The 14,285-nt window shown below is 35.4% G+C and overlaps 2 protein-coding genes across 3 annotated transcripts; one reads left to right on the top strand and one right to left on the bottom strand.

Moving 5' to 3' along the window:
- Nucleotides 1–6,548: 6,548 nt before the first annotated feature.
- On the top strand, nucleotides 6,549–8,299 carry LOC143624583 (uncharacterized). 2 transcript variants are annotated; one of them, XM_077095183.1, is made up of 3 exons: nucleotides 6,549–6,691; nucleotides 6,762–6,868; nucleotides 8,207–8,299. In XM_077095183.1, the coding sequence occupies exons 1-3, from the start codon at nucleotides 6,549–6,551 to the stop codon at nucleotides 8,212–8,214; spliced, it is 258 nt and encodes an 85-aa protein (XP_076951298.1). In that variant the 3' UTR covers nucleotides 8,215–8,299. The 2 variants fall into 2 exon arrangements, with proteins under 2 accessions (XP_076951298.1, XP_076951297.1); XM_077095182.1 differs by having other exon boundaries at nucleotides 6,762–6,902; nucleotides 8,207–8,293.
- Nucleotides 8,300–10,204: 1,905 nt separating this feature from the next.
- Nucleotides 10,205–13,398, bottom strand: LOC143624640 (pathogenesis-related homeodomain protein-like). The gene is made up of 8 exons (XM_077095219.1): nucleotides 12,911–13,398; nucleotides 12,653–12,818; nucleotides 12,453–12,576; nucleotides 12,249–12,361; nucleotides 10,934–11,392; nucleotides 10,614–10,823; nucleotides 10,432–10,521; nucleotides 10,205–10,349 (listed from the first exon to the last, which is right to left on the bottom strand). The coding sequence occupies exons 1-8, from the start codon at nucleotides 13,396–13,398 to the stop codon at nucleotides 10,230–10,232; spliced, it is 1,770 nt and encodes a 589-aa protein (XP_076951334.1). The 3' UTR covers nucleotides 10,205–10,229.
- Nucleotides 13,399–14,285: the final 887 nt, after the last annotated feature.

Consider the following 14,285-nt stretch of genomic DNA (forward strand, 5'->3'; position numbering starts at 1 on the left):
AAATTACTAAAAAATGTAAAAAAAAATAGCAAAACATTTTTTTTATGTTTTCGATGTTTTGTATTAAATGCAACAACATATATTATATGTAACAAAAAAAACGATGTTACATAGGGTTTTCACGGGTTTTCTCAACTCAAGAGGGTTTTCAAATTATATTTCTCCTATATATATATATATATTCATTTCTATTCATTACATAGGGTTTTCACGAGGTTTCTCAACTCAAGAGGGTTTTCAAACTATACTTCTCCTATATATATATATATATATATTCATTTCATTAAATTTAAGTTATTTAATAACTATTGTACTATTACTTTTCATAAAAGATTTTTACTTACCTCGTAAACGTTTAACCAGCGTCGGACGCATTAACCGGTTTTGGACGTGTTACTAGCACCAGACACGTTTACCAACATCGAACATGTTAAGTGACTTTAAAGACGTAACCGACCTTGATGATCGATGTCGAAAGGTCAATCAAAAACATTTATAAATTACCTTTACTAGCTAGGGCAAGTAAGGTGTCGAATACACAGGGACTCAGTGGAAAGTGCTAATCAAGTTTAATGCTTTTTAATTAATTATACTATGGTGGACAAACGATGTCAAGCGGTTTGAATATTGATTTGTTTGTAAAACAGTTAAAAAAAATAGTGACACACTTCAGGTTCAGGTAATACAATAAACTGACAGAATAAAACTTATATCAATTGGGGAATTACATGGACATAATTCGTTCATTGTAATAGGCAAATAATTACTAGACACGTTAGTTTGGTTATGATGATTCAACCTAATCCGACAAATTGACACAACAGAACGTGGTCTACCTAATTACCAGTTTATTAATGTAAAACCTAGCATCTATTAATGATTAATGGTAAACAGTTCAATAACGATAAAAACTTAATCCTAACTGTCGATGAACACAAACCAAATAATTGATTATAAATGTAAATATCAGAAACACAACTGTTTAACTTATTCAAACAAACATAGAGGTTTAATCAGCCAAAAGATTAATCAAAACCAAATCCCAATATTGGTAACAATCATAAAATACTCAGTTCATATGCAAACCCTAATCCTGAAACGATCACGAATAATTTAGCCTTGCCTCTGTATCACGATTGATTCGAGTATAGATTGGAAGGATAAAACCATGGATGATTTGGTGATTGAGAGGTGTTAAGATGGTGAAAATTTGCTCCAAATCTTCATTGGTGGCTAGGGTATGAATGATAGTCGATTTAGGGCTTAATCCCCCTTAAATGTGGAATAAAAAACAATAAAAATGATTTTGCCGCTAAGGTCAGCCACTATAGCCTATGGTGGGGCCGTAGGCTACGGCTGTGTTCCTCTGCCTTACTATGATAACTCCACCGTATCCTACGGTGGAGCCACCGTAGCCTACGGTGGCTACAGTACCATAAAATCGTTTTCTTCATAAAATCTTCATTCCAACTCTGTTTTCCTCTCTGTTTGCGGTCACGTTTTCATATTTCAGTTCTTTATCGTATCATATATCATTAGTTTAATTTCTAGTCCATCGTAAATGCTCCAAATTAGTTTCTTTAAGCTCTGATAACCTACAATCTTACAACCAATCAAAGTGCTTATGTTCGATACATATAAAAAAGTAAAACACATGATATAAAACACTTAAAGCACGTTCTTTCACGCACACATCACTTGAACGCATTAACTGGCGTCGAACGCTTTAACCGGCGTTGGGCATGTTAACCGGTATTGGATGCGTAATAAGTTACAAGTGCCAGAGGCGTAATGATACCCGATGCATTAACCAATGTTGGTTAACATGTTAGACGTCGATTAAAGCGTCAGACGTCATTTATGTCTCTAACGTCGATTAATGCATTCGAATCTGGTAAACATGGTCAGCGTTGGTAACACGTCTGAAACCGGTTAACGCGTCTAACACTGGTTAATTACGTTCGAGGTGGTAAAATTCTTTTTGTGTAAAATAAGGGTAAAATAGTCATTCAATAACTCAATTTAATGAAATGGATAAATAGTAAGATATCTGTTTTAGGAAAGAGAAATATATAATTGATTTTTTTTAACTTGTTGTTGATGTCTTTGAATTTATTGGTTTTCAAGTTTGTATACCTCTTTTTAAAATTCATTTGACGGATTTTGCACGTGTTTTTGCTTACTTGAAAGTAAAATGATCAACGATAGTTTACCTATATGAATCATGGTGTTGTTGATTACCAAGATTTGGGTCTTCTGAAATAGCGACCCAAGCCATGGTCATATTTCTTCTTGTTAGGACTAGAGGTTTTGCCTTTTGTCCTGTAGGCTCATAAGGCATTTTCTGTGATTAGTTGGATTCTTTGGCGGATTTTTCTTTGTTTTAATTGTGATTATCAATGGATTCTTGGTGTTTGTGGTGTATTGTGACAAAGACAGCCCTGCCAAGTTGGTCCGCCGCTCGTCCGTAATTTCGGGTGGAATTGCTTAACTTAAATTCGAACGCTATCCTCAAGCACGCAAAAGTGTTGATGCTTCAATTCCATTGGCTTTTAACTTCCGTTTTTCACTGATGGTGTCTGCTTATCACAAGCATTAATTTGTGTCGCCATATTTTGCATTTAAAATACGTTTGATCCAAGTTACGTCACTTCATCATCTCTCTTACTTAAAATACTTGAAAACTCGTTGCCAAAAACCCAACATTCGTTGGTTCATGGTTCAAGTATTTGGAAACATGAATCAAAATCTTTGCCAACGACACATCTTCTTCGTAGCTTCATGTTCGTGGCATTCTCCAAATTCTTGATTTGGGAATGGGATTTGGTTGCACCATATACTGAAGTTTTTGGAGAAATATAAAATCCATAATTTTTCTTTTTAGAACTTGAGAAGAAAGAGTTGAGAGAGTAGAAAAGAGTGACTATTTTCCAATTGCTAAAAATCATGTCTCCTCCACCCGCACTCCTAACCCCGCCCCCACCCCTCGTTACGAACCGACTCCACCGTCCCAAAATCCGTGAATTAAAAAAATCTGGATCCGATGGTGTTTAGACCGACCCCATGCTTTCCCAGGCTTTCTCCCGTGCCTACTCCGACCGCTGACTAATGACGTAAAGTTTATGTTTCTCGTTAGATAATAGTTGGTGAAAATTATGTTAGCAGGTGAGACTACTAACAAACATCTCGTTAGATAATAGCTTGGAATTATTTAAATCTAATTTTTCTTAAATATATTACTTTAAAATCTTAAGATTGGTTAAGAAAATACATATAAAATTCTAATCTACTATACTATTAAAACAATAACTATTTCAATAAATAACATTTATTCTCATAATTTCTTACTAATAAAATAATTCAAAATTAAATTAAATTACATTCAACTTAATCACATTCAATACATAATTCAATATAAATTAAAAACTATAAGGTTTTTCTTTTCAAAGTTTCATGGTAGTTATTCTCATTTTGGTTTCATTTCGGTTTTTGGTTTTTCTTCGGTTTTAGTTTTTATAAATTTGTTTCGTTTCAGTTTCCTTTTAGACGGGTTTAACTTTTTTCATTTTTTGTTTCGGTTTTTAAAATTTTTGTTTTCGGTTCGGTTTCAGATTTATCGGTTTTAGTTTTTCAGTTTCATTTAGGCTTTGTTTTAGTTTTATTTGTATTTAGTTTTATTTAGGTCTTCGGTTTTAGTTTTGTTTTAGTTTTTTTTTTTCAATTTTGTTTCGTTTCAATTTTAATTAGTTTGTTCGGTGTTTAGTTTAGTATCTATTGAAAAATGAAATAATATGGAAGGTTCACAAATTAAGTAAAAGGTTCACATGGGTTTCAACTTTCAAGTATTTTGAAGTTATTGAAGCTTTATATTTTTTTGAATCTTCATAACCACTAATAATGAATTCGCATTTGGTAGAAAGGATTTCAAAATCTAAGAACGTTGTATGTGTTACCCTTCATTTTCTTCTTAATCTGCAAGTGTGTTATTATTTTCTTTTATGAAAATGAGTCATTTTAGAAATGTTTTTTGATTTGCTTCGGGTCGGATTAAAACAGGTCATTTAAAAGGGTATCAGTTTAGTTCAGGTCAACGAGTTAATATAAAAAGGCATTGGTTTCATTCTGGTTTCAACGGGTCTTTTTAAAATCGCATTGATTTGGTTATGGTCATACCGGATTAATTTAAAGGATACCGATTTGGTTCGTGTTTAAATGGGTCATTCTAAAAGCGTAACGATTTGATTCTGGTCAAAACATGTTATTTTAAAAAGGTTTAGATTTGGTTATGGTTCTTAAATGAGCTTTGAATGTGTTTCAGTTTATAAGGGTGCAGGACTTTTCACATGAAATGTAAAACCAGTTTTCGTAGTCAGTTAGTCACTATGTTTGTCAAATTGGTATATGAATGTTTATGTCGTCAACTGTGTTCCCGGTCCATGAATAAAAGAATCCCGAATCATTCTTGGATGCTTATCGGGAATCTTTCCTGGATGCTTATATTCTGATTTGCTTGCTTTCCAGAATAATGTTAATGAAGTTTGTTTGTTTGCTTTATATTAATATTAGTTTTTAAAGTTTATGAAGTTTATGTTTTAAAGTTTTAAATTTTCTTTATAAACATTCTACTATATAAAGTCATTTTTTTGTAAGTTTATGTATTTAAGTATTTTGTTTGCGTATGAATATGAAGTGCAATTAAAAATCATGTTGTTCAAAAAAATATATAAAAAAATAATTTATCGTTTGAATTTGTATATATGTTTACTTGACGATTTGTATATTTCCACCCGTGTCGTACACGGGTAAATAAAATAACATAGTATGTTTATTATAGGGTAATTAATTGCCCCTCTTTATTATTTTTTTATTTTTTCCAAAGTGAAGTGAAACTAGGAATGGCAACGGGGCGGGTTTGGGGCGGGTTTTGCTTAACCCGAACCCGAACCCGAAACCAAAAACCATCCCCGTACCCGCCCCATTACCCGTCGGGTTTAATTCGGGGATTCCCCGTTTGGTTTTTTGTACCCCCCGACCCGCCCCGTCCCCGAACCCGAAAACCCGAACCCGAAAACCCGAAACTGAACATTTATCGAAATAAACTTCTGCATCACACACATAAAAGCTGAAACAATGTGTTACAAAGGAAATAAAACCAAGTCTACATGGCCGAAAAATCATGCCAAATACACAAACTACAAAATTGCGACCAAATCTAAATACCAAATCAAACCAAATCATCCAAAGTCGTCGTGCCACTTTCTTTAGTACCTACCTACATTAAGAATATTTATCAATAAATCAACCAAGTTAAAAGAATAAAAGCTATGTTACAAAAATAGTAAATTTTATAAATATTATTACCTCTTCCACATCCATTTCATATTCAATGGTGCGGCAGTATGCCTCGGTCTCTTCCGAACAAGTTTCTATATTTAATAGTAATAACATAAACATATATTCATGATTATGAAGATAGATACCACAAATTCATTCTTTAGTATAGGAATGAATTTAGTAATGCATAACGTCTAATTTGTATAGGAATGAATCCTTAACACATGTACAAAACCGAATGCAAAATAATACAACTGACAATTTCATGCTAAATAAACTAACTGATATACTCAAATAAGGCCTGAGATTAAGGCCCTTCATCATAATCTTTTATGGGCTCAGCCAGGTTTGTTGAAAGATTACTCAGATGTTAATCAATCATGTCACAAGCTTCTCACAGTAAAGATATCTTTTTTTTTACCCCATATCACAAGCTTCTACTCTTGTTGGTAATTAAAGACAAGCTAGTCCACCGTCCACGAAAGTTGTTTTTATAATAATAATAATAATAATAATAATAATAATAAGAGAATTAGGGATCTTACATTACAGGTGGTAGCCTGGTAGAGTGGTAGGATGAGAACGAGGAGGAGGAGGGTGGTCCGGTGGTGCAGACGGGGCGATTGAGTGGATGGTGATGGTGGTGCAGACGGCGATTGAGTGAATCGGGGGCGGAATGGCGGTGGCGCACTGGTGCTGCAGATTGATGGTGCTGCAGTGTAACCTGAGACGGTGGATTGGTGGTGGATTGGTGCTGCAGATTGCTCTCTTTTTCCTGAGACGGTGGATTGGTGGTGGATTGGTGGTGCACGGCGATTAAGCAGAGAGATAGAGATTTGAGATTGTTCACAACTTAGGTTTAGGTACTGAGACAGTGAGACGGCGATTGTTAGGTTTAGATTTGAGATTGTTAGGTTTAGGTTTTTAATATATGTATATATATATTATTTTTATTTATATTTATATATATTATATCGGGGCGGGTCGGGGCGGGGGTACCCAAACCCGAACCCGAACCCGAACCCGAAACAATCCCCGAAACAGTCTCCGAAACCCGACCCGAAACCGAAAAAACAAAACCCAACCCGACCCGAAATAAGCCGGTTTTCGGGTTTCCCCGTCGGATTCGGGGATTTTTGCCATCCCTAAGTGAAACCCTGTAATCTTGAAAGCTAAAACCCTGGTGACCATTATCTATCCCTCCTCTGTGAAGAATGGCATGGCGTGGTTCGATCTCCAGGACCCTGATGTCCGCCGCAAGACCTTCATCTTTCCGATCCACGGCTCCTCTCCCCCGCCTCCGTCCGCCGCCGGTTTCCGCTACCCGTTTCTCCTCCCGCCGCCTCGGAAACCCTAGGTACCATTTTTGGTTTCAATCATTCTATTTTTATTAATGTTAATATTCCTCCATTGAATATTATTATTAGGATGCTGGGAGAATTAGGATGTGCGCAATCTCTGATTCCGATTGCCGGAGCACGGCTGACGTCACACCTTACCGTCAACGTGCGTGCGTTTTGCGAGCTGTCCAACGGTACCTTCTGCCGCTCTTGTCAGGATCGCTAATAGTGAGCCTTTACGATTATTATTATTATAATCTTTTGCACTCAATTGAAATAAATCAAAATTATTCATTTTGTTTGATGTAATTAGGTTTTTAGGTCATTGATTTGTGAGCTGTTTGGGTTTAAGCTACTGTGTTCTGCAATGTTCTAGAACTCGCTAGGTAGGAGATGGGGGTAGCAGCTAGCGGTTAATCGGGATTATTTGGATTGGAGTTTTTGTAAATGTTTACATAAATACTTCAAACATAAACTGTTAACTGTAAACATAACAAACCAATGATAGAATCAAGGTCCAATTGCCTTTCAAAAATAAATTAAAGAAAAAAGGTGTGATTTTTGACCTACTACCGACTAATGTCACCAGGTTACAAAAATTAGTTGCTGACTAATTCAGATTTTGTGTGACCTAATTAGGTTTTTTAGGTATATTGCTGTTAAACTGATTGATTTGTGAGGTGTTTTGAGTGCTGTATCCTGCAGTGTTCTAGAACTCGCTATCAGACGATTGGGGTTGCGACGGGTGCTTAAGGATTAATTGGGTTGAAATTTTTTTATGTAACTTTTTAATTTTTAAAATTATATTTACATATAATTGTTCAGTTAAATACTTCAAACATAAACAATTTTAACGTAAACATAACAAGTCAATGAGAGAGCCAAGGTCTGATTGTCTTTCAAAAATAAATTAAAGAAAAAAGGTGTGATTTTTGTTCGATTTGGGAAGATTTTGTTTCACTTGTTTGACGACTACATATTAATGTTACCGGTTAGCAAAAAGTTATTAAGTAACCCACTAATTAGCGACTTTTACAACACCGGTGTCTTGTTAGTTTGATTGATAAGAAGCAACGGGGTTGGGATTTGTTTGTTTATTGGTAGGGTTGAGTGGAAAAGATGGGTGATGTCAGCAATTTTTCAAGCAACAAAAGGTACTCAAGACATACAAAATTGTAGGTTTTTCATATTATCATTTTGTGATATTTGTAAGATTCTTTTAATAATTTGTAGCAGATATAAGCTTTAACTTTAAAGGGGAGGTCCTAGGTTAAAACCTGGGCAAAGGAGGATATTTATTGTTGTAGGTAGAGTACTAACATACGCCGCTCTTAAAAAAAGATATAAGCTTTAACTTGGGATGAAAGTGAGAAACCATTGATTTAGGACGCACTTTAAATTATCTGTGTTTAGGTGTCTAATTTGCATGCCCCCACATGGGATAAAGATTTAGATGTTTATGGATTGAGATACTTATGATTAACTTTTTTTTGTTTGTAATTATTAACATATGTGAAATTGATGTGATGCAGGTACTTGATGAATAATTGGTTTATGAAAGAATGTATGGGGGCAAATGGGTTAAATCCAATGGAGCACTTTGTGTTTTTGAAATTAAAATTTATATGTTTCATATAGATTATTGGTTCTTAAGTTTTCCAAGCTTCATTTATTCCGAATTAACAACGTTATTAATGTTTTGAAATTTCAGCATTGGCCATAAATCTTTAAGATGGTGTATTGTGGCATGGTGTCCTGTGGCCGGTGCCATATGTTGAATAGTGATTTTGCGTAAGGGTGTAAACCAGTTGTGCTGAGCACTTGAGCCCACTCTTGTTCATAGATGACCATCACAAGAACTAAAAATGAAATTATTCACAAAACTAACCATAATCCAGATGCCAGCAAACTATACTGATTGTTTGTAACAACATATTTTGACAAAAAAACAAACTCCTAGTATAGTGATTGCTTTTTGTCTCCTGATACATGGAAGGCTACGGCGCTATGTTGACACCAGTCGCTAGCAAAAGATAATGTAAGACACAATGTTTGGCAGTTGTTCTGGTTAATGCGCCAACTTGTTATGATGAAGTGGCAAAAGGAACTTAAGAGGACTGCAAACAAACTTTTAAATTCAGTAAGAGGAGCATGACTCCTTTCTAAACGAGTAACGAACTCTCTGGATATGGAATGGCATCGATCGTGCTCTGACCTTTTAATAAGTTAATAGCGTTGGACAACACTTCTCTTATGATTTGAGTTTATGAACCAACCTGAAATGATGATTGATCTTGTGACAGTGAAGAGCTTGATATGCTTGGATCAACGTTATCTTATAAAATACCACCAGTTCTTACTAATCTTGTTTGTTTATGACTTAAATTGTTTTGTGAATGACTACTACATGAATTAGATTTGAATACTAATAGCCGCACACATATTATGGTGAATACGTGAAAATTACGAGGAATGCGTGAATATTACAAGGAAAATGCAAGTCATATTCACCTATAATTGAACTACTTTAGCAAGAAAATTTTTGTGATGATACGCGATGAAAAGGTGACACATGAGAGTGAGAATATAGATGCAGACAATTGATTTATGTAATAAAGAGAAATAATCGAGTAAAAAAATGAATAGACGACCACTATGTAGCGTAATAGCTTGTCATATCCATGATTAAGTATCGACAATACTATAGTAAATTTCCCATAATACTACATTTATGTAAACAATAGACCCTTTTAAGCCTGCATGCCTATCACACTAAATGCGTGAAGCTCCAAGTCGCCCATTAAATAAGCCTAGTCTTAGGCGTGAGGCCAACATCATTTAAGATTGACAAGATTCAAGCTTTTTAACGAGTTGATCTAAGTTGCTTGGCTTGTTTATCCTGTATCTCATATATTGGCAAAAGCCACAAACTAACAGAAATGTTAAATCTTCCCTGCTGCTTATTAGTCCAACTTTTCCATGGGTGTTGTAAAGAAGTTACATATATTTAATCAAAATACATTTGTACAAATCTGATCAAAACCCAAATCCAAATGACAACAAATGCACATAACTCAATTCTCAATCCAGAAACCACACACACCATTGTTGCCCAGATAATAACAGCACAGACTAAAGCCAAAACCGTATCCGGTTCACAAAACTAACCACAATCTAGACATGAGCAAACGAAATCCTACTCACAAAACGAACCACAGTGTTAACACACAGCAAGCATCAACCCACATAGTGTCATACAAATCGGCTAAATTACCCAATTATGAAAAAGTATATTGAATAAACGCGTTAGTCAGCATACACATCTCAGAAAAATGTCTATTTGTAACAACGAAAACATGTTTGTTTTCCCTCAAGGAAAACCAACGATCTGACATGCAGTTAAAAACTGCTACACCGCCAAATTAGAACATTAGAATCAAACTCCACTTGACTAGACGGCATGCACTCACCAGCTCATAAAAGCACTTCATTATAACAATATTGGTGAGTCTTATCATCAAATCCTTCATGAAATATCAAAACTTCAAGCAACTGTTACAATCTATTAGCTTGATGATCTGCACTTGTTTCTCTCTTTCCAGGCGATTTAACTGTTTTAGTGCGCCCTTCAGGATGATTAAAGCTCCAACGCGCATTTCCAAACCACTTGCTGACCTGTCGAATAACAATAATAAAAATAATATACATAAAAACATCACAATGTCTATTGCGTAAAACATTTAGCAACCCTGCTGACCTGACTGTGAGTTAGATTCAATTCATTGACCAATTTCTCCCTAGCGGTCCGATCGGGATAATGATTTTCCTTAAAAGCTTCATAAAGCCTCTATACGTAGTACAAAACCGAAAGAAAAATGAATATTGTACAACTATAAATTACTATTATTATTAAACAATAAGAACCAGGAACATGCATACCCTAGTAGCAGCTTCCCCAATTCTTCTATTTGACGACTTATTACCACTTTTATCACTTGTACCCTCGACATCTAACTTCTTACTGGTTTTGGTTTTTGTTGCAGGTGCAGATTCAATTTGTCTCCAATTTTTATTAAACTCAGTATCTTCCGTTTCAGAATCATAAAAATCGTCGTCACTTGAATCCGAAGAGCTATTTCCGTACGTCTCCTGTAAAGATAAGCCAAAAACAAAAGATCAAGCAACATGCCATTTATTGAATTGACCCGTTTGAGATAAAATACAACCCGACTCGGGCCACTTAGAAGATTCAGACTCACATCATGAAGTTTCTTGTAGTCTAGTCTCTCAACGTTTCGCTTTGCGGTGATAGGGGCAAAATCGTCATTTTCCATATTTGATTCGGGTAGCTCGTCTGTATCACCAGACATATCAACCGTTTGAACTTCAACCGATGCCACGTCATCCTTTATGTCACCAAGATCATCAGAACTAGATGTAGAACCAGAATTTTTAATATTATCCTCTTCGTCTGACTCCACTCGGTCCGGATTGAAGTCATCATCCTCCGAATCATCAGAAGGAAGTTCTGATAACTGCTCGTTATTTGCTACAGTGCCCAAATCCTCGGCTTCATCAGAGCTAGAATCCTCTGCATCTGCCTCGTCTTCTAACTGTGAACCATCGGGATTGTAATCATCGTCTTCTGAATCATCAGATGGAAGCCCCGAATTATCATCTAACTTGTTCCCCGAGGCTGCAGTTTCAGGAAAAACCTTCTGCAGTTAAATAACATATAATGTGAGATTTCAGAACAATATTATTTATTGTTAAGGCTTTATAAATAGCCCGATTTAGAGCCCGATTGAAGGAAGGCGTGTCTCGTTAGACTCGTTTAGCTGGTTCGTTGGATTTAGAGCCCAAGTTTTAATATGTATATATATAACCTAGAAATATAACCCAAGTTTTAAAATATAAATTCAAATTCTGTAGTCTATAAACTCACACTATGTGCATGTTAAAAATATAATTTTTTTATTTATATAGGTTGTTTGTTTAACTGTAACCGAGCAAACGATCAAGCACAAATAGTTAAACAAACTGGGTTTTTGTGTTTATGTGCGTTAAGAAAATGAACCATGTTGGTGTTTGTTTATGTTGGATCGTATAGTATAAGTGAACGATTTACGAACATAAACGAACGAATATGACAGAACATAGATAAACGAGCAAACTTAAAAAAATGTAAACGAACAAAAATAAACAAACGTTCATGAACATAAATGAACGAAAGAGACATGTGTTCATGTTCGTTCGTTTAACAAAATGAGCAAAAAGTTTTGTCCATGCTCGTTCATTTACCGAATAAACGGATTTCCTACCAAAAGGTTCACTGAATGTTTGGTGTATTTACAGGCCTATGTGTGTAAAAAATTAAAATTATTACTTTTAGATTAACGAGCTGGATTGAGCTTTTTACGAGCAGAGCTCAAGCTCAACATTTCAGCTCGTTGGTGGGCTTGGCTCGGTTTGTAAGAAGCCAAACCGAGCCTGACCCAGCTCCGCTCAGCTTGTTTACAACCCTATTTATGGTTGGCGCGGCCCAAGTCAATATATTTAAATTAACTAACTGACCTTCCAACAATCTTCACTAGCAAGCTGCGTCCCCAATGAATCATTAAGCAAGCCAATACAATCAGCCTTACAATCACAAGCAGGGCAAAGCCACCCTTCATCACCAGGTGGAACTACATATAAAATACACCATTAACTCAGTTTGATCCGTTAGCTAAAAAGTTAAACTGACCCGTTTGTTACGGGTCAAGATTGTAATGCTACCTTGTTCTTTCAATAAAGGCGGATCCAAACAAAACTGATGAAATCCACGTTCACAACCACCGTCACAAAGAATTATATCATTGTCAAGCGACACTTCTATTTGTCTACATTTTGCACAAAATATCTGCCAAAACAAAACACCATCATTAAGAATATAAGAATAGATAACAAAATTATGGTGATATAAAAAAATGTCATACATCCTCACAGTCGATTAGTCCTTCAGAATCATATAATGTTTCTGGAATCCTTCCTTCCTCACGCGATGAATCGATTCGTTTAAACAAATCTCTTATCTTCAATTTGTAACGACTAATATCGGATTTGGCACGCTCAAGTTCCTTCTCGGGTCTTAGTTTTTCTAGACTGACAAATATAATTGAATAATATGATTAAACTTGTAGCAAATTAATAATAACGAAAAAAGTAAAAAATTTCGAGTTGAAGAATAAACGCACCTTTGCCCTTTCCACCCTTCACCAGCATACGCGTCAATGAAATTTTGTTCATATTTCATTCGGTTTAATAAATATCTTAAATGTGTTTTTATTTTTGAAAATTCATTATTATGCTCTGCTTTCATCCTTTTCGTCATCTTCATTTTATTTTCTTTGCTGTCTGGTTCCTCTGCAGGCAGATCAACCAATTCTTGAATTTCAGTTTTAGTTTTCTCTTGAGACCGTGCCCGTAACAACCTGGGACTGACAGTAATCACGCTTTCGTTTTTTCTCGGTCGCCCACGCTTACGTTTTTGACCAGGTGTTTGACTTAATTCCTTGGTTTCATTTTCTTGAACTGCTTTTGATTGACCAAGATTTGAACTGCTTGTTGGACCATCAGGTACATTTTCTGAATTTTCATGATTATTAAGGACTTTATCGTCACATGCACACATGGAATTTAAATTTGACTCATTTTCCCCTGTGGCTAAGCTTTGATTATGCATGGTCACAAATCGATGTCCAAAAATTACTTAGATTTTGAAAGAACTTGAAGCAACCTACAATAACAAAAGAACAAAACTGGTGCATCACACTTTTAGCATGATTTGAATCCTAAGGTACACGTTATTATCGGAATTTCAGTTACCTCTAAAGAAAAGTTACTACCATCATAATTCAATACAGCTATGAACAAAAATCACCACTAAACTCAAATTAGTTTACTTCTTATCACGGTTCACCTTATTTTCTAAGAATTGAGGCTCTGTTAAAGATATATATATTTACTTGGTTATTTTTATTGAAAAAAATAAATCACCGTGATCATCAACCAGAACCTGTATTCGTGAAGAAATATGATCCATCAGATTACACTGGATCATGTAACCACCATGTGTTTTTGGATGAATTCTTATGCATTAGCCTTATTTGTTTGTGTTCATTAATGCTAACACATGCTCGTTTGTGCTCATTTATGTTTGGTCAATTATGTTCATTTGTGTTTGTTTATACTTGTTCAATTATGTTCGTGTTCGTTAAAGTTTTAAACGAACGAACACAAACATGCCCATTTTCTAAATGAACGAAGATGAACAAAAATTTTTTTTTGATTATTTGTTCATATCGTAAATTTAAATGAACGAACATAAAAATGCACTCGTTCGTGTTCGTCTGTAAATTTAATTGAACGAACACAAAAATGCACCCATTCGTGTTCGTTCTGTTCACTTACGGGCCTAGGCATGGTTGCAAAAAGCCCGACTAGGCCCGTGTTAATTGCTGGTCCCCACCCCACTGATTAACTTTGGGCTAATCGGCCAATGGTCAAATCCGACCAAAATCGGGATTAATCGGCATTTTCTGGCAAGATTCCGGCGGTTTCCGGCCAACC

The sequence above is a fragment of the Bidens hawaiensis genome, unplaced genomic scaffold, assembly GCF_021521415.1.
Source record: "Bidens hawaiensis isolate Kalapana, Puna unplaced genomic scaffold, B.hawaiensis_p1.1 tig00003902_1, whole genome shotgun sequence".
Lineage (NCBI taxonomy): Eukaryota > Viridiplantae > Streptophyta > Magnoliopsida > Asterales > Asteraceae > Bidens > Bidens hawaiensis.

What these genes read in the sequence shown, in the direction of transcription:
- LOC143624583 (XM_077095182.1), top strand. Translation starts at nt 6,549, where the DNA reads ATGGCATGGCGTGGTTCGATCTCCAGGACCCTGATGTCCGCCGCAAGA. An exon ending in CGCCGCCTCGGAAACCCTAG is followed by an intron (nt 6,692 to 6,761) that starts GTACCATTTTTG and finishes TATTATTATTAG; the next exon opens with GATGCTGGGAGAATTAGGAT.
- LOC143624640 (XM_077095219.1), bottom strand. Translation starts at nt 13,398, where the DNA reads ATGCATAATCAAAGCTTAGCCACAGGGGAAAATGAGTCAAATTTAAAT. An exon ending in GCCTTTATTGAAAGAACAAG is followed by an intron (nt 12,362 to 12,452) that starts GTAGCATTACAA and finishes TTTTATATGTAG; the next exon opens with TTCCACCTGGTGATGAAGGG. An exon ending in TTGGGGAAGCTGCTACTAGG is followed by an intron (nt 10,522 to 10,613) that starts GTATGCATGTTC and finishes TACTACGTATAG; the next exon opens with AGGCTTTATGAAGCTTTTAA.